At 41.3% G+C, this 19953-nt stretch overlaps 1 protein-coding gene across 1 annotated transcript; it reads left to right on the top strand.

Moving 5' to 3' along the window:
• The first annotated feature begins 2531 nt into the window (after positions 1-2531).
• On the top strand, positions 2532-19271 carry krr1 (KRR1 small subunit processome component homolog). The gene is given in 11 exon segments (XM_034077062.2): positions 2532-2641; positions 6514-6689; positions 9626-9760; positions 10124-10249; positions 11080-11163; positions 13744-13800; positions 16416-16586; positions 18436-18513; positions 18610-18706; positions 19017-19114; positions 19116-19271. Coding segments are annotated over 11 exon segments (1149 nt in total). The 5' UTR covers positions 2532-2574; the 3' UTR covers positions 19176-19271.
• The last annotated feature ends 682 nt before the right edge of the window (positions 19272-19953 follow it).

The raw sequence follows: 19953 nt of genomic DNA, 5'->3' as shown, positions 1-19953 counted from the left end.
TTGCATCCAAAGAACACCTGCTGTGAAACATGGGGGTGGGAACATCGTGCTTTGGAGCTGTTTTTCTGCAAAGGGACCAGGACGACTGATCCGTGTAAAGGAAAGAATGAATGGGGCCATGTATCGTGAGATTTTGAGTGACAACCTCCTTCCATCAGCAAGGGCATTGAAGATGAAACGTGGCTGGGTCTTTCAGCATGACAATGATCCCAAACACACCGCCTGGGCAACGAAGGAGTGGCTTCGTAAGAAGTATTTCAAGGTCCTGGAGTGGCAAGTCTGTGTTGCCCAGCGACAGCCCCAAAACATCACTGCTCTAGAGGAGATCTGCATGGAGGAATGGGCCATAATACCAGCAACAGTGAACACCTCGTGAAGACTTACAGAAAACGTTTGACCTCTGTCATTGCCAACAAAGGGTATATAACAAAGTATTGAGATGAACTTTTGTTATTTTTCTCATTCTGTCTCTCATAGTTGAAGTGTACCTAGGATGAAAATTACAGGCCTCATCTTTTTAAGTGGGAGAACTTGCACAATTGGTGGCTGACTAAATACTTTTTTGCCCCACTGTAAATGTTGATAAATTCTCACCCACATCTGGTGCAGGACATCTCAACTCGGCCTACAAAAAAAGTTACTTTTTAGATTTTTGTAAGGACAAATATTATTGAAATGTTTCAAACGTTTTTTAAATGTTAAGACATTGGTTGCTGACTAAATACTTTTTTGCACTGTATGTCAATGAAAAACTGAAGTCAGGTTCCTCCAACAGAGCAACATAAACATATATATATATATATATATATAGGACATAGAACAAATAAAACTGAAAAGCACACGGTGAAAAGTGAAATAAAACGGGAAAAAGGCAGACTTGGAGAGGAGCCAAAGACACAGCAGCCATCTTGTATGTGATAGAGCTGCACGCTTTGGAAAATACAAGTTATTCAGATCATTTTGACGGATATATTGTGATTACATTACATGACATGTTGGACGCTTTTATCCAAAGCGACTTACATACTCAAAACTGTGGGCAATCCCCACCGGAGCCATTTAGGGTGAAGTGTCTCAGGGACACAACGACATGCTGACTGCAGTGGGGTTTGAACCTGTCACCCCTGATCCCAACACCAACGCACAACCCACTGCACCACACGCCTCCCTAATTGTGTTATCAATTACGTTCTTAGAGAGACGGACCATTGTTGAACATTGTTCTCATTATAATATTAAAACATATTATATATTAACCAATGTATTATGTTGACGTTTAACCCTTTGGTACTGGTTAGGATCAAATATAATAAAAAATGTAAATTCACCATCTGTGTGTGTGTGTGTGTGTGTGTGTGTGTGTGTGTGTGTGTGTGTGTGTGTGTGTGTGTGTGTGTGTGTGTGTGTGTGTGTGTGTCAAAATGTACAGGGTTGGTAGGGTTACAATACAAAATAAGGAGTATCAAAAAATAAAAGTAAAATAACTTAATTACTTTCTGTTACTTAAAGTACGGTAAATCCAACAGAAAATAATATAGCTCACACACACACTATTTTGTGTGTGTGTGTGTGTGTGTGTGTGTGTGAGAGAGAGAGAGAGAGAGAAACATGCATGTTGTCTAATTCAGATGCCGTGAGATAGAGAGAAGTGTGTGTGTGTGTGTGTGTGTGTGTGTGTGTGTGTGTGTGTGTGTGTGTGTGTGTGTGTGTGTGTGTGTGTGTGTGTGTGTGTGTGTGTGTGTGTGTGTGTGTGTGTGTGTGTGTGTGTGTGTGTGTGTGTGTGTGTGTGTGTGTGAATAGACATGGTATGAGCAGCTTAAAACTGATATGATACTCTTTCTCATGGTTTCAACATTTCTCCAAAGTGCATCATCAAGCTTCTAAGCTGGAGGTATTTAAAGATTTTTTTTAATCAAGATCGAATCCAGACCTCATCTCTACGATCTCAAAGACATGACAGGTTCAAACCCCACTGCAGTCAGCTGGGCAAGACACTTCACCCCAAATTGCTCCTGTGGGGATTAGTATTGAGTATGACAAGTGACATGTAATGTAATAATGCTCCATAGCGTTGGTTGTCAACTGCCAATAAACACCAGCGAAGAAGAAACTGGACCCTTCTACATAGTGGGATTTATTCTGAAATACATCAAAAGTAATATTTTATTTGAACATTTACAAGTGTACATAATGTATATCTTTTTATGATTTAGTTTTATTTCGTTTTCTGTCAATTTAAAGCTCCAGTCCAATAGGTGGTGATGATGCTCCAGAACGTTGGTTGTCAACTGCCAATAAACACCAGCGAAGAAGAAACTGGACCCTTCTACATAGTGGGATTTATTCTGTAATACATCAGAGGTAGTATTTTATTAAATTTAATTTTAAATATGACCTTGTTTATTTAAACGTTTACAAGTGTATAATATATAATCATTTTGATTAATGTCGTTTTATTTCGCTTTCTGTCAATTTAAAGCTCCAGTCCAATAGGTGGCGATGATGCTCCAGAACGTTGGTTGTCAACTGCCAAAAACACCAACGAAGAACAAACTGGCTCCTGCTCCAACAACAATGGCGTCCTCCACCGGAGACGGCGTGAGTGAAAAAGGAAAGAATTCAAAAAAGACTAAAAGCCAAAGTAAGTGATTAATATTGTCGAGTTTAGCAGAAGTATTTAACACCTAATGACCCATTTGTTACTAGTCAGAGCTGAGTTTTGTCGTCTATTTCTACCTTGTTGACATGTTTTGCAAGGCACGCATGTATTAGCTTTAACATGAGGTGGAGAAGTACTCAGATCTGGTCCATCCATCCATCTTCTCCCGCTTATCCGTGGTCGGGTCGCGGGGGTAGCAGTTCCAGCAGAGAGCCCCACACTCTCCTTTCCCTGGCCACAACACTCAGATCTGGTATTTTAGTTAAAGTAGAAGTACTCAGATCTTGTACTTGAGTAAAAGTAGAAGTACTCAGATCTTGTACTTGAGTAAAAGTAGAAGTACTCAGATCTTGTTCTTGAGTAAAAGTAGAAGTACCAGAGTGTAGGAATACTCTTAGTATATATACTCTGCAGTAAAAGTCCTGCATTCAAAATGTTCCTCAAGTAAAAGTAGAAAAGTATTCTCATCAAAATATAGTGAAAGTAGCGACAGTGAAAGTAGTCGTTGTGCAGATTGGTCCATTTCAGAATAATATACAAGATATGTTTTATAATGATTGATCATCAAAGTGTTCTCAAAGCTGGTGAAGGTGCAGCTAGTTTGAATGACTTTGTAGACTGCAGGGTAGCTGGTGGATTTACTCTAAAGTCTGATTTAACACTTGATTATATTTCACATCATTCATCCACATCTGTGAAGTAACTAAAGGTATTAAATACATGGAAAGTACAAAGTAGCATAACATTTAAATACTCAAGTAAAGTAAAAGTAGCCTACCTCACAATTGTACTTAAGTACAGTACTTGTAGTCAGAGATGTCAAAAGTCCACACATCCTTAACTCAAGTAGAAGTACAGATACTGGTGTTTAAAAATACTCTGGTGAAAGTAGAAGTACTGACTAAACTTCTTTACTCAAGTAAAAGTAAAGAGCTTTGAAGTGTACTTCAGTAAAAAGTACCCATAACCAGCAGCTGCTTTAAAGAGTACCTGACCTCCCTAATATATCAATAGAACAATAATGTCATTGTTAGCTAATGAATGTTTCCATGGTGACCAACGGCAACATGACAACGTTTCCATTGGTCCTCTCTTCTTTAGAGAAGACCAGGAAGTGATGGATACACGGATCGTGTTCCAACCAATAGGCACGCAGTGACTCTAAAGAATAATGACCACGCACCAGACACACATTCAGACTAAAGGAACCAGCTGTTTGGAGAATGAGAGGAGTAGAAAGTACAGTACAGTATTTGAGTTCAACATGTAAGAAGTAGAAAGTACAGGTATTTGAGTTCAACATGTAAGAAGTAGAAAGTACAGGTATTTGAGTTCAACATGTGAGAAGTAGAAAGTACAGGTATTTGTGTTCAACATGGAAGAAGTAGAAAGTACAGGTATTTGTGTTCAACATGTAAGAAGTAGAAAGTACAGGTATTTGAGTTCAACATGTAAGAAGTAGAAAGTACAGGTATTTGTGTTCAACATGTAAGAAGTAGAAAGTACAGGTATTTGAGTTCAACATGTGAGAAGTAGAAAGTACAGGTATTTGTGTTCAACATGTAAGAAGTAGAAAGTACAGGTATTTGAGTTCAACATGTGAGAAGTAGAAAGTACAGGTATTTGATGTTCAACATGTAAGAAGTAGAAAGTACAGGTATTTGAGTTCAACATGTAAGAAGTAGAAAGTACAGGTATTTGAGTTCAACATGTGAGAAGTAGAAAGTACAGGTATTTGAGTTCAACATGTAAGAAGTAGAAAGTACAGGTATTTGAGTTCAACATGTGAGAAGTAGAAAGTACAGGTATTTGAGTTCAACATGTGAGAAGTAGAAAGTACAGGTATTTGAGTTCAACATGTGAGAAGTAGAAAGTACAGGTATTTGAGTTCAACATGTAAGAAGTAGAAAGTACAGGTATTTGAGTTCAACATGTGAGAAGTAGAAAGTACAGGTATTTGTGTTCAACATGTGAGAAGTAGAAAGTACAGGTATTTGAGTTCAACATGTGAGAAGTAGAAAGTACAGGTATTTGAGTTCAACATGTAAGAAGTAGAAAGTACAGGTATTTGAGTTCAACATGTGAGAAGTAGAAAGTACAGGTATTTGAGTTCAACATGTAAGAAGTAGAAAGTACAGGTATTTGAGTTCAACATGTAAGAAGTAGAAAGTACAGGTATTTGAGTTCAACATGTAAGAAGTAGAAAGTACAGGTATTTGAGTTCAACATGTGAGAAGTAGAAAGTACAGGTATTTGAGTTCAACATGTGAGAAGTAGAAAGTACAGGTATTTGAGTTCAACATGTAAGAAGTAGAAAGTACAGGTATTTGAGTTCAACATGTGAGAAGTAGAAAGTACAGGTATTTGAGTTCAACATGTGAGAAGTAGAAAGTACAGGTATTTGAGTTCAACATGTGAGAAGTAGAAAGTACAGGTATTTGTGTTCAACATGTGAGAAGTAGAAAGTACAGGTATTTGAGTTCAACATGTGAGAAGTAGAAAGTACAGGTATTTGTGTTCAACATGTAAGAAGTAGAAAGTACAGGTATTTGTGTTCAACATGTGAGAAGTAGAAAGTACAGGTATTTGAGTTCAACATGTGAGAAGTAGAAAGTACAGGTATTTGAGTTCAACATGTAAGAAGTATAAAGTACAGGTATTTGAGTTCAACATGTGAGAAGTAGAAAGTACAGGTATTTGAGTTCAACATGTAAGAAGTAGAAAGTACAGGTATTTGAGTTCAACATGTAAGAAGTAGAAAGTACAGGTATTTGAGTTCAACATGTGAGAAGTAGAAAGTACAGGTATTTGAGTTCAACATGTGAGAAGTAGAAAGTACAGGTATTTGAGTTCAACATGTGAGAAGTAGAAAGTACAGGTATTTGAGTTCAACATGTAAGAAGTAGAAAGTACAGGTATTTGAGTTCAACATGTGAGAAGTAGAAAGTACAGGTATTTGAGTTCAACATGTGAGAAGTAGAAAGTACAGGTATTTGAGTTCAACATGTGAGAAGTAGAAGTACAGGTATTTGAGTTCAACATGTGAGAAGTAGAAAGTACAGGTATTTGAGTTCAACATGTGAGAAGTAGAAAGTACAGGTATTTGAGTTCAACATGTAAGAAGTAGAAAGTACAGGTATTTGAGTTCAACATGTGAGAAGTAGAAAGTACAGGTATTTGAGTTCAACATGTGAGAAGTAGAAAGTACAGGTATTTGAGTTCAACATGTGAAGAAGTAGAAAGTTCGGGTATTTGAGTTCAACATGTGAGAAGTAGAAAGTACAGGTATTTGAGTTCAACATGTGAGAAGTAGAAAGTACAGGTATTTGAGTTCAACATGTAAGAAGTAGAAAGTACAGGTATTTGAGTTCAACATGTGAGAAGTAGAAAGTACAGGTATTTGTGTTCAACATGTGAGAAGTAGAAAGTACAGGTATTTGAGTTCAACATGTAAGAAGTAGAAAGTACAGGTATTTGAGTTCAACATGTGAGAAGTAGAAAGTACAGGTATTTGAGTTCAACATGTGAGAAGTAGAAAGTACAGGTATTTGAGTTCAACATGTGAGAAGTAGAAAGTACAGGTATTTGAGTTCAACATGTAAGAAGTAGAAAGTAAAAATTGGTCAGAAAAATAAGTAGTGGATTAAAGTACTGATACCAGAAACATGTACTTAGGTACAGTAACAAAGTATTTGTACTTCATTACTTCCCACCTCTGCTTGTAGTAAATCGACTTACTTACTTTACAACACTGGTTCCTGGTTTTATTCGTTTTGAATTCACATCAAGGCAAAACCACAGACACTTTATTTTTAGATTGTTGTTTTGAAGAACCGAATTGTCTGTGTCCTCAGTGGAGGAATCTGAGCTCCTGAGTGTTCCTGACGGGTGGAAAGAGGCGCCGTTCACGAAGGACGATAACCCCCGCGGTCTGATGGAGGAAAGCAGCTTCGCCACCCTCTTCCCCAAATACAGAGAAGCCTACCTGAAGGAGTGCTGGCCGCTGGTGGAGAAGGCCTTAGGAGAAGTAGTAAGTCATTACTATATTATTAAAAGGACGTTTCTTTGTAACAAATGTCTGCATGCACGAGGAATTGAACTTCGTTTGTCTATAATATGCCACAGTTGCCATTTTGTTACCAGGATTGACCACAAGGTGTCGCTCTTTACTCACCCGTTGCCCTCAAGTGGACCATACTCGAGGGGTTTAGTAGTAAAGGATACACTAAGACAGGGGTGCCCACACTTTTTTGGCTGGTGAGCTCCTTTTGAAATGACCAGCTCACCGAGGTCTACCAACCAAAAATAAAATTGCAAGGGTTGCTGAATAAGACGTTTTATTTATACATGGGATATCTACAATGGGGCTGGAACAAACGACTAATTTGATAATCGATTAATCGACTATTCGGACTATTACTGTACGCCTTGTACAATTTCTCAAACGCTCTTATTTAGCCATCAACTTTTAGATTTAGCTTGCGGTTGTTTTAGGCATGTGGAAACTAACAATGAAGACAAAGATGAATACTTGATTCAAAAATACATATATTATTAAATTAACTTAACAAATTGTGAACAAAATTAACATTGCTTTTTATTTAAATTAAATACATAATATTTCACATCAAAAGAAACAACAGTGTTTTAACAAATGGTATTAAATAATGTGATGACAGAACTGTAAACAGAATAGCTGAAACTTTAACAAACTAAATAACTCAGTTTCCTCTAATCATAACCCATGTTTGTATAATGGAGTTAACTCCGTGGGTTGCTGCTAGCAAACAGAACACCTGACGGGGAAACGTTCCTCGTGGACGGGGCTACAGAGCTGCTAGAAAGACAGTGGAACCCGGTGCATTCCTCCGTCTGGACGTGGAGCACTTTTTTTTTTTTTATAGACAAATAGCTCGTGTTTCCGCCCTCACATGCTAAACTCTGGATTGGAAAGGTCGAAAATACACCGACCATAGACGCATTTTGTTTGTCTTTTTGCATGTTAGAAACGAGTTGCCGACACTAAGACTGCGAGATAATGTTTGTGTAGCAATAATACATGACCTTTCTCAACTCGCTACTCGGAGGGAAGTCGCTGCTATGCCTTGTGAACACTCCGATAATGCCTCTCCACGTTGCCTCTCTTTGGCAGAGCGACGCTTGCTTTACAAATAAGGCAAATAACCTTTGAATGTGACTTCACTACATATTCTTCCTCCCGTTCTGGGTGGAAGTGTCTTTAGCTTCTGGCTCGGTCCCGCACTCGTTTTGTTAAGAGTCTCTTTAACTTAATTTGAGTTTTCCCGGCACTTGACTGATTTTGTATCGCTTTGCATTCTGGGTTAACAGGCTGGAAAGCGATAGGTCGCTTTTTCTGGCCATCAAGTAAACTCCTGAATTAAGTGGCAGGGGGGCGGGATCAAAACCTGTTTTGTCTATTTTAACGGAGCTGGATTTTTTTATTTTATGAATGACTCTCGATCTACCAGCATTGCCCCCGCGGTCGACGTACTGGGCACCTCTGCACTAAGATATCAACAAGAACAAAACCTTTTGGCACTGACTCAATGTATACTATTAATAAAAAGTATTATTCATCTCTACCTGAGCCCCCTCCCTCCAATATGCCTGGATTAGTTCCTTAATGATAGAACATTGGATATATATATATATATATATATATATAACACTTTACAAGCAAATAAAATAACTACTAAGCCAAGTAGAACAGTTAGGAGGGGGTGTTGGGTAGAAGATTAAAGGTCAAATGTAAAAAGTTGAGTTTTGAAAGATATGAGTGTTGGAATTGTGACAGGGCGTCGGACTCGAGTGCCGATTTTCGGGACTCGTGACTCGACTCAGACTCGCGCACTGATTGACGCGACTCGGACTTGGACTCGTGAATTCTCGCGTACGCTGACTTGGACTCGGACTCGTGAATTTTTCCCCCCACGATGACTCGGACTCGACTCGTACATTGACGCTCTGACTTGGACTCGGACTCCAGCAAGTTTTCTCTGGAGTCTGATGTCCTCTATCCTGGCATGTGCACCTGTGAGGCGAGTTCACGTACTGGGCCCCGCTGTTCCAGTCTAGAGATGTCTAGAGACACACCCCGCATCGTGCTGCATGCTTTCACACATTCTGCTTCCACATTGGAAAAGAGCAAAATGCTCGTTATGTGGAAACAAGATTGAAGAGAAGGCTCCGTCACACATTACTCTAAGGATCCAGTTCAGACATATCTAGGCTGTCTTGAACACTATCATCAGAGTAACGTGATCTAATCAATAAATAAAGATTCAGCCGATAACACGAAAGCACATGGCTACTTAACTTTGCATGCTAAGTAGCCATGTGCTTTCTGGGGCTAAATCTTTATCAGTAAACCGATTTAACCAGTAAAAGTTCCTTCAAAATAAGAGTCCCGATCTTATTACTATCAAAATAAAAGTGCAAAACGAAAACGTTACCATAGAAAAATATTGGCATACAAATATAATCACTTCTCTAAAAGGCAACTAATTTTAAATATAGTTAGACATATTAAACTCATTTACACTTCACAGCAGTTCAATCGACAGATTAGTATAACATGACAGGATAAAAGCAATGTAGAGGAGCAGCTACATTTCAACACATATATCCACGAAGGTTAATACATGAAGACTTGTGACTCGAACTCGGACTCGAACATAGGTAATGATGACTCGAACATGACTTGGACGCTTCTTAGGTGACTCGGACTTGGCCTCGGACTCGACTACGTCTCTCCCTTGGTGACTCGGACTCGAGAGTGACTTGGACTCGACTTGACTCGGACTCTCCCTTGGTGACTCGGACTCGAGTGGGGACTCCAGAGTGACTTGGTCTCGACTTGACTACAACACTGGCAGAGCGTAACTCCATGTTTTTAAATGAAGCACCTGGTGATGTTCTAATGCTGTGTATTGTGAATCTTCCCAGCACATCAAAGCCACTCTGGATCTGATCGAGGGAAGCATCTCCGTTTGCACCTCGAAGAAGACGTACGACCCGTACGCCATCGTGAGAGGCAGAGATCTCATCAAGCTGCTGGCACGGAGCGTTCCCTTCGAACAGGTAACGGTTCAGGAAGTCTTCGAGGAGTTGTGATTACTGTTGCCTTGATGCATTTTACAACACATGCCACACGGCAGAAGGTTTTCTCTTCCTGCTTTTAGACATTTGTGATATCTGCTCGATCAAAATCAGTCGCATCGACCCCCGAAAGAGACTTTGAATCAATTTCAAAATGTATTTCTCGTCTGAATATGGCAATGAAAATGTAATGTTCTGAAAGCCAAGAAGCCCCAAAATAAGAGTTTATTTTTACATAAATCCACGTTTATCTTGTGATGCGACATCTGCCTGATTTTGCGGGTGCTGAGTTTCTGATTATTGCGATGTCTTGCCGCCCCGTTCTTACATCTGTTTTGCTTCCAGGCCGTGCGGATATTACTGGACGATATGGCGTGTGATATCATCAAAATCGGGACACTGGTGAGGAACAGAGAGCGGTTTGTGAAGCGACGACAGCGGCTGATTGGCCCAAAAGGCTCCACACTCAAAGTGAGTCCCGTTTTAAAAACAGATATACACCTGAACATCAGCAGGAGAGGACTCTTTAAAGTAGAGACACTACATACTGATATACACCTGAACATCAGCAGGAGAGGACTCTTTAAAGTAGAGACACTACATACTGATATACACCTGAACATCAGCAGGAGAGGACTCTTTAAAGTAGAGACACTACATACTGATATACACCTGAACATCAGCAGGAGAGGACTCTTTAAAGTAGAGACACTACACACTGATATACACCTGAACATCAGCAGGAGAGGACTCTTTAAAGTAGAGACACTACACACTGATATACACCTGAACATCAGCAGGAGAGGACTCTTTAAAGTAGAGACACTACATACTGATATACACCTGAACATCAGCAGGAGAGGACTCTTTAAAGTAGAGACACTACATACTGATATACACCTGAACATCAGCAGGAGAGTACTCTTTAAAGTAGAGACACTACATACTGATATACACCTGAACATCAGCAGGAGAGGACTCTTTAAAGTAGAGACACTACATACTGATATACACCTGAACATCAGTAGGAGAGGACTCTTTAAAGTAGAGACACTACATACTGATATACACCTGAACATCAGCAGGAGAGGACTCTTTAAAGTAGAGACACTACATACTGATGTCGGAGTGGAGTAGAGTGCAGGCGGTGCAAACTTGGGCTTGAAGAAGGGCAACTATGTCATGGCGGCAGCATTGCCTCCCGTCCGCTCAATGTTTGAACGTTTACCTTTTTGAACAAAGCAGTTTTATTTTACCTCAGGCGTTAAAAGCGTTTTTGTTTGTGTCCCTTTTCTCTCCAGGCGTTGGAGTTGTTGACCAACTGCTATGTGATGGTGCAAGGAAACACTGTGTCGGCCCTGGGGCCCTTCAACGGTCTGAAGGAGGTGAGAACTATCCCCAAAGCCTCTGTTGCCGCTTTCACACCAACGCGGTTCCCGTTCTAGCTCCGTGCTTGCGCTCTTCTGGTTCGGAACCGGTTCTTCATTTCAGCCCCCGTTTTGTTCACACCGCCCAGAGCCCGACTGGTGCTGCCGCTGCTGCGTCATGACGTCACCGTTTACGTCACTGATTTTTCTCCCCAACGGCGCTCACAACAACAACAACAATGGGGGACGGCGTCGGGTCGATGATCGTGTTGCTTTTAATCACACGAAGACAGATTAAATTAAATAACGACTTCTCCAACCTTATACTTTGCTCCAGAGTGCCGTGGTTCATCGTTTATTAATGTGTTTCAGCGGCATTCACCGACCGCTGCAGTGTTGGCCGCTCTTCCACAGAGATCAGCCCACTTTCTGGTTAAAACTGCCATTTCTTTGCCTGAAAATGTCAGAAATTGATTCAACATCCTCAAAAAACCCTAAAATTGTAAAAATCTGCAATTTTTGTAACTGTTGTCTGCATATGCTAATGAAAATGGATAGATAGATGAGACTTTATTTATCCTGAAGGAAATTGTTGTGCCAGTTACAAAATACAATAAACACAGCAGCATAATAGTACAACTGTACACTCACCCCTCGATTCCACCGGGTCCGTCTGCGTGGTGCCGGCTTTGGTCCGGCGTCAAACCCCACCGGGCGCGTTTCAGAAGCGGAGCGTCTTGCGTGCCGGCTCGCAGTTTTTGTTGATTTGGACTTATTTCCTGGACAGGCTACTTTGTACAGACGAAGTTAGTAATAATTGTAATATTCCAGTTATAAACGGCACGAATCAAATATGTGTAGCCGTACTTTAGCGGTAAAAAAATGCATTCATCATCACAATTATTCTATATAATAGGCGTGTGGCGCAGTGGGCTAGTGCGTTGGTGTTCGGATCAGGGGGTCACAGGTTCAAACCCCACTGCAGTCAGCATGTCGTTGTGTCCCTGAAGACACTTCACCCCAAATTGCTCCTGTGGGGGTTGCCCACAGTATTGAGTATGTGAGTCGCTTTGGATAAAAGCGTCTAACAAGTGACGTGTGATGTAATATATATAATTTACACAGTGCCTGTAAACCGGAGGAGAACGCTGGGATTTCTCCTCCTACTTGAAAGACTACGGAGGGATAGGATCTGCAAAATTCGTTTATTTTGGGGATTGACTGGATGCTCTGACCGTTCCACTTCCTGCCCGGCGCTATGCAACGCCTCGCGTCGAAAATAAACTTGCATCCTATTTCGAGCGGAGCCCAGCGCCGAGACGCTTCTGGGACGCAGCCCGTCTGGTGGAATCGCACCCTTTGACTAGAGTGGCCGCGATCCGGTGCGTCCGTCACGCGACGCAGACGGACCCGGTGGAATCGAGGGGTAACAGTGCAGTAAAAAGAGCCATTAAATATCTACATGAAACAGACGGTCACATAATTAATGTGAATATTAACGGTGATTAGTGGTGCACTTAAAGCCACTTGTGTTCCTGTTGCACAATATAGCTCAATGCTTTTAATGTTGTTGTTTATTGCCTTTTTAATTATCACATAGAGAGCAGAGGATGGACGACCTTTAGATCAGTGGTTCTCAAATGGGGGTACGCGGACCCCTAGGGGTACGTTGGAGTACTGCAGGGGGTACGTGAAATGTATTATGTTAATGAAAAAAACAAAACATAATTAATGCATTTAAACAAACTACTAATAGTAGATCAACTACTTTCTTCAAAGGTTTACAGAAACTCTGGATACGCTCTCTTTTCCTCTCCCTCTCCTGACAGCCCGTCAGTCTCGTGCAGCTCGCTGAACCTGTAATAAGTGACCTGGCAGTAAAGAATAAATATATTTAAAACTAGTGTAGCTAGTTCCAGAGTAGATAAGCTAGCTAAGTGTGTTAGGTCTGACTCTTAGTGTATTTTGCTCGGCTCAACGGTCCGTCACAGCGGGGAGCTGTGATCAGGCAGAGCTGCGTGTTCTCCGTCAGCAGCTGATCTGATCTCTCTCTCGCGTCCCGTTAGACTTCACTCGCGTTTATGTCCAAATCTATCAGATCTAGCTAGTTCTAGCTAATGATATGACTGCCTGCTTATCAAAGGACCTAAACAATAAGCGTTGCTTGGCAACAGCGTGTGGCTGCAAAATATAGCGCAGCATATGAGGGGTCAAAATCATATGGTCAAAATCGGGGTCAAAATTATATATGGGGTCAAAATCCCATGCTCATAAAATGCTCGTATATCTTTTTATCTTCATTCCCCACGCCCCTAAATAAATAAATATACTAATTTTAGGAAAAGTAACGAAGTTTGAGCAGTGTGGGTTTTATATTAACAGTTACACATATTTCAAAACACAAAGTGTAATAGCTGCAGGTTGCCTCCCTGTCAGCGCTGTGCTGCAGCTCTTTATAGGCTTTTTGTCCCTAACTAATTGTGTTTGCGCTGATCAGGGGGTACGTGGTGGAATATTTTTTTCAAAGTAGGTACATTATTGAAAAAAGTTTGAGAACCACTGCTTTAGATAATCGATGTCTCCATCTCTTTTGTTCAGGTACGCAAAGTGGTGATGGACACAATGAAGAACATTCACCCCATCTACAACATCAAGGTGAGTCCAGACGTCCGGGAGGAACCTGCAGATATTCAGATATGTGATGCATGCCCGATGAAGATATTTTCCATCCTTGTTCTCGATCTCCTGACTGACATAAATCTCTCTGGGTTCGATCGCCAAGGCTGGCTCGACCTGGAGCTGAGGGCATGCATCACAAAATCACTCGATGTGAACATAGACTCCATTTATACTAGTTACAAGATTTTAAATGTATCGTTATCTAACAAAACCCTGAAGCAGCCATTTTGTGTGACTGCTCAAAGACCCTTTACAGTGGTACAAATAAATACACCAAAATGGAGCTAATAAAACAATATTTAGCACGAGACACGGCATTCGTCTCACATTAAAGGCCAGTTTGAAAAGGTGAGTTTTGTTGTAAAAATAACCATCAGTTGGTCGTGTTCCTAGTCTTGGGAATAAGAGTAAGTATATGGCGTTGGAGCGGAGGGCATGAATCACACAACACTAGGGTTGGGTACCGAGAACCGGTTCCAACATTTCGATTCCAACGGCATCATTTAGAAATGTGAATTTCGGTTCCGCTTTTCGATTCCTGAGGAAATGTTTCTCTCCGCTCTCCGTAGCCTACTGCATGACTGCGGCGGGGCGGGAAATGTAGCGTTGTTCCTACACTTCCTACAGCGTAACCTGAGACCAGGGCCGGCCCGTTGCACTGGCGTTATAGATGTTCGCCTGGGGCGCCAGATCTGTGGAGGCGCTGCGCTGACAGCTCTGGGAGGGAAAACAAATGTTTTGACCGTTGGTGCTCATCCTAATTTTCGGCCTTGATGTAACAACATTCATAATTAAGTAAATGTAACACCCTTTTCTTCCCGGTTACACGTTTCATTCGCCCTGTACGATGGGCGCTGCAAGTGATGAAAATGGGGGATGTTGGCTTATCTGGCAACCGCAGCTCACAGCCAAAGGGAGAAAGGGAGGGCGCTGTTGTTATTAGCATCTGGTGCTAGCTGTGCTAACGGAAGAAGAAGATGTTTCTACAATGATGTGGAGGAGAGTCCTCTCCAGTCAGACTGAGGCTGATAACTTCAGCTCAGTGAGGTAAAGGACTCTGAGTGTTTAGATAGTTCACTTTAGTCTAAGTTATCTCAGTGGGTCTCAAACGTTTTGATCACAATTTATGTAAACACATATTTCCAAGGCACTCCTTTATAATGATTGGGATAAAACAGGTTTGAAATCATTCCAATGTATACTATAGGACAGTAAACCAGACATATCGTTTTAAACTGGAGAGATACAAAAATATGCATAGATAAAATAGTAAAATGTATTTGTTGTTGGCTATGGTAGGTTATTGGTTATGCTCACATAAAAAAAATCTGCCACTTCCTCACAGAGCCCCTCCTCCAACACACACGAACGCGCACATGACCAATGAGGGCACGAGATAAGTTTGTGCACAGACAGTGGCGGAGCTGGGGGGTGGCCGTGGTCACCCTATTGGCCACCCCAAACACCCTCGCCGCTGCAGTGGAAACGCGCCATTAAATCCTTCATCCGGTTAAACATTGTTAATAAAAATACCAATTGAATAGCATTAAAGTTCTAGAAAGGATGGTTTGCGGACAAAAACTACTTTTAGTGCTGGGGGTAAACAATTATTTCGAAAACGACTAATCTAACGATTATTTTTCTGTTGTTCAATTCATAAAAAACGTAATGTAAAAAAAACGTAATGTAAAAAAAAAAATGTTCACGACACTGTGTCTCAGGGGATCTTAATATTTAAGAACCTATTAATGTGTTATACCAGATTAACGGGAATAATCTCAGCTAATTGCCGATACAAACTATTTTTACCAAAACAAAACACAAGTCTCATAAGAAGCATCTAAATGACCCCTGAGCGAAAAATGGACATTGGCACAGAACTCAAGATAAAAGTACCCTTATTACTTATCGTAGCTGCACATACAAGACATCCGATTAAAGATGAGACTCCACAGATTATGTAGGTATATAGTATCATCACCGAGCGATCCGGACTCGCGACAGGGGAAGCAAATACAGTCATCACAACACGTACCTTTACAGAGCTTCTAGGGAGATCGTCTCACCGCCGTAGCTGTCAATCTGATCAAAAGACGTGTTCAATGGCATTAAAACGAGAAAAAACGCGGGTGAATCGGTTAATCCATAGGTTTTTAACGTCTATGTATAAAAAAATGATTGAATTTATAATCCATAATTCCATTTTCATGTAAAAAGAGCAAATGCTAGCTGCTAATGGTAGCCACCACAGCTAGAACTGCTTGTTGCTGTGGGTGACCCACGTGTGTGTAGCGACGCGTCGACGCGGAAATATGTCGTCGACGATATTTTGAAGTCGACGCGTCGCTACAGCACTACTTTTCTTCCATTCCTGTATTTTATTGTATCACAATATGAGTTTTTTCCAATATCGTGCATCCCTAGTTCTAAATACAGTGTGTGTGTATATATATATGGCTGATGTATAAAGTATGTAATTAACAGACGGGACATTCGTGTTGTGTTTCTGCTGCGTTTACAACACTAAGCCGTATGTACTGCTTCAACATGACTGACTTTTACCCCCTTTCCATTTTTCTGCGAGCCTGCAGACTCTGATGATCAAACGCGAGCTGTCCAAAGACACCGACCTGCGCTCTCAGAGTTGGGAACGTTTCCTGCCCAAATTCCGCCACAAAAACCTGGCCAAGCGCCGGGAACCCAAGAAGAAGAGCGTGAAGAAACAATACACGCCGTTCCCCCCCGCGCAGCCCGAGAACGCGGTGAGGAGGCGCTGCTCTGATGACGTGTTTACACATTTCAGGGGGAAATATGCAGTTATAATGTTTCTATTATTACATGGCTTATCACACGTATGCTCATGTGTGTCGGGACAAGAACCACACGGTTATTATTTAGAAATACATGTACAAAGCTACATTAAGGCAGCTAGCTTATTATAGCTATTTATTCATATTGTTGTTTAGTATATCTCTTCAATCAAGCGCTTTATTAATCCAAGCGGTAGCAGTAGTTGTTGTAGTATTAGCGGTAGTAGTATTTGTTGTAGTATTAGCGGTAGTAGTATTTGTTGTAGTATTAGCGGTAGTAGTATTTGTTGTAGTATTAGCGGTAGTAGTATTTGTTGTAGTATTAGTGGTAGTAGTAGTAGTAGTATTGGTGGTTGTTCTTGTAGTAATAGTAGCAGTAGTGATGGTAGTTGTATTAGTTGTTGTTGTATTAGTAGTAGTGATGGTAATGGTAGTTGTATTAGTTGTAGTAGTAGTAGTAGTAGTGGTGGTGATGGTAGTGGTAGTTGTATTAGTTGTTGTGGTATTTGTTGTAGTAGTAGTGGTAGCAGTAGTAGTAGTGGTGGTGATGGTAGTGGTAGTTGTATTAGTTGTTGTGGTATTTGTTGTAGTAGTAGTAGCAGTAGTAGTAGTAGTGGTGGTTGTAGTAGTAGTGATGGTAGTTGTATTAGTTGTAGTAATAGTAGTAGTAGTGGTGGTGATGGTAGTGGTAGTTGTATTAGTTGTTGTGGTATTTGTTGTAGCAGTAGTAGTAGTGGTAGTGGTGGTGGTAGTGGTAGTTGTATTAGTTGTAGTAGTAGTGATGGTAGTTGTATTAGTGGTAGTTGTAGTAGTAGTAGTGGTGGTAGTGGTATTAGTGGTAGTTGTAGTAGTAGTGGTGGTAGTGGTAGTTGTATTAGTTGTTGTGGTATTTGTTGTCGTCGCAGTAGTAGTAGTAGTGGTGTAGTAGTAGTGGTGTAGTAGTAGTGGTGGTTGTAGTCGTGGTGGTGATGGTAGTTGTATTAGTTGTAGTCTCAGTAGTGGTGGTGGCAGTCGTATTCGTGGTAGTCGTCGTGGTGGTGGTCGTGGTCGTTTGTCTTCGTTTGGTGGTGGTTGTCGTCGTGGTGGTTGTTGTCGTCGTCGTCGTCGTGTGGTGGTGATGGTCGTTGTGGTAGTTGTTGTGGTCTTTGTTGTCGTCGTCGTGGTGGTGGTTGTCGTAGTGGTGGTAGTGGTAGTTGTATTAGTTGTAGTATCAGTAGTGGTGGTGGCAGTAGTATTAGTGGTAGTTGTAGTGGTAGTGGTGGTAGTTGTATTAGTTGTTGTGGTATTTGTTGTCGTGGTGGTTGTCGTCGTCGTGGTGGTTGTTGTCGTCGTCGTCGTAGTCGTCGTGGTCGTTGTGGTCGTTGTTTGTTGTAGTGGTGTCGTAGTAGTGGTTGTTGTAGTAGTAGTAGTAGGTGTGTTGTTTGTTGTGTAGTAGTAGTGGTGGTGGCAGTAGTATTAGTGGGTAGTTGTAGTGGTGGTAGTTTGTAGTTAGTTTTTGTGGTATGTGTTGTAGCAGTAGTAGTAGTAGTAGTGGTGTTGTAGTAGTAGTGTGATGGTAGTTGTATTAGTTGTAGTAGTAGTGATGGTAGTTGTATTAGTAGTAGTAGTGGTGGTGATGGTAGTTGCAGTAGTGGTATCACTCGTGATTAATTAAAATGACATGTTATAAATAACTACATAAAATGCCGGCATTGTAACGATCTTCTGGATCTTACTTTATATAAGACGTGAAAAAGAGGAGCGTTCTCCTCGTTTAAACCCTGATATTGAGACTCTTTACTTTAACATTGATTTCCTGCAGGTGGACAAGGAGCTGGCCACCGGAGAGTTCTTCCTGCGTGAAAGTGTGAAGAAGAGGAAGAAGATGGAGGAGGTCAAGGTGAGTGGATTCACCTCCGGCCGGTGGAGGAGCTTCTCAATTAGCGTGAGGTAGTTAAACAATCCTGACCGGACTGTCTTTATCTCCCTCTCTCAGGTGAAACAGGCCGAGGCGCTGACCAAGAAGCAGGAAGAGCGTAACAAGGCTTTCATTCCTCCGAAAGAGAAGCCCTTGATGAAGAAATCAGCTAAAGGTAGGAACACATCTTATTGCATCCAGACATCAGGATGAGGTCGTCCTTACCACCCCGTCTCTAGACGTTTTTAAAGAGGTGCTATTCTGCTTGGTGTGGGTTTCCCTTCCTGTAGTGTTATATAGGTTTTAGTGCATGTAAATGGTCTGTAAAGGCTAAATCCACCACTATACAACTCTCACTCAGAGACATGGAGAAGAGGGGACACATGCTGATGTAGAAGAGACATGAAGAAGAGGGGACACATGTTGATGTAGAAGAGACATGAAGAAGAGGGGACACATCTAACCTCTCCTTTGTTTTGCCACAGTTTCTACGGAAGGCAAGCTGGACATCGAGGCCTTAAAGGAGAAAGTGAAAAAAGCCAAAACCAAGAGGCTGGGGGCTCCACCGGTGAACCCGGCGCCCCCCCCCCCCCAGTGGCAACATGAACAAAAAGCAAAGGAGCAAAACAAAAAAGAAACGCTAACCGCACACTCACACAGCAAGGAGTCACAACGTGTGTGTGTGTGTTTGGATCAATGGACGTTTCTGAACGACTCTAAATACCGAGAAATATTTCGAGCTACTTTTGTAATAAGGATTTCCTGTTCGTATTACTGATCGAGAATAATTCTCAGTCGAAGAGAGAGACGTGTGAGGGCAAACATTTCCTTTGTTTCTTTCTCATACACTTCCTGGTTTTGTATAGGTGTAAAAAACGTACTGCTTTACTTCCCTGCGTGTGTCCCGGCAGATTGAAACGTAAAAATAAAGACATGTTTTTAATCAGAATCGGGTTTATTGTTGGTACGTTTATACTTTTATATATACAGTCTGTGGTTTACACATCCAAGGGATTTGCTTTGGTGGTGCGAACATAAGGAAGTCATAAATATCACGATTATACAAATTCCTTCAGCTCGATCCACCGACATTACAGTGAGGAGTTATTGGCTGAGGGGGGACACATGTTGATGTAAAAGAGACATGAAGAAGAGGGGACACATGTTGATGTAAAAGAGACATGAAGAAGAGGGGACACATGGTGATGTAGAAGAGACATGGAGAAGAGGGGACACATGGTGATGTAAAAGAGACATGAAGAAGAGGGGACACATGTTTGATGTAGAAGAGACATGAAGAAGAGGGGACACATGTTGATGTAGAAGAGACATGAAGAAGAGGGGACACATGTTGATGTAGAAGAGACATGAAGAAGAGGGGACACATGTTGATGTAGAAGAGACATGAAGAAGAGGGGACAC

The sequence above is a fragment of the Pseudochaenichthys georgianus genome, unplaced genomic scaffold, assembly GCF_902827115.2.
Source record: "Pseudochaenichthys georgianus unplaced genomic scaffold, fPseGeo1.2 scaffold_1265_arrow_ctg1, whole genome shotgun sequence".
Classification (NCBI taxonomy): Eukaryota; Metazoa; Chordata; class Actinopteri; order Perciformes; family Channichthyidae; genus Pseudochaenichthys; species Pseudochaenichthys georgianus.
The sequence above is the reverse complement of the archived record's forward strand: the minus strand, read 5'-3'. Positions and strand labels throughout refer to the sequence as shown.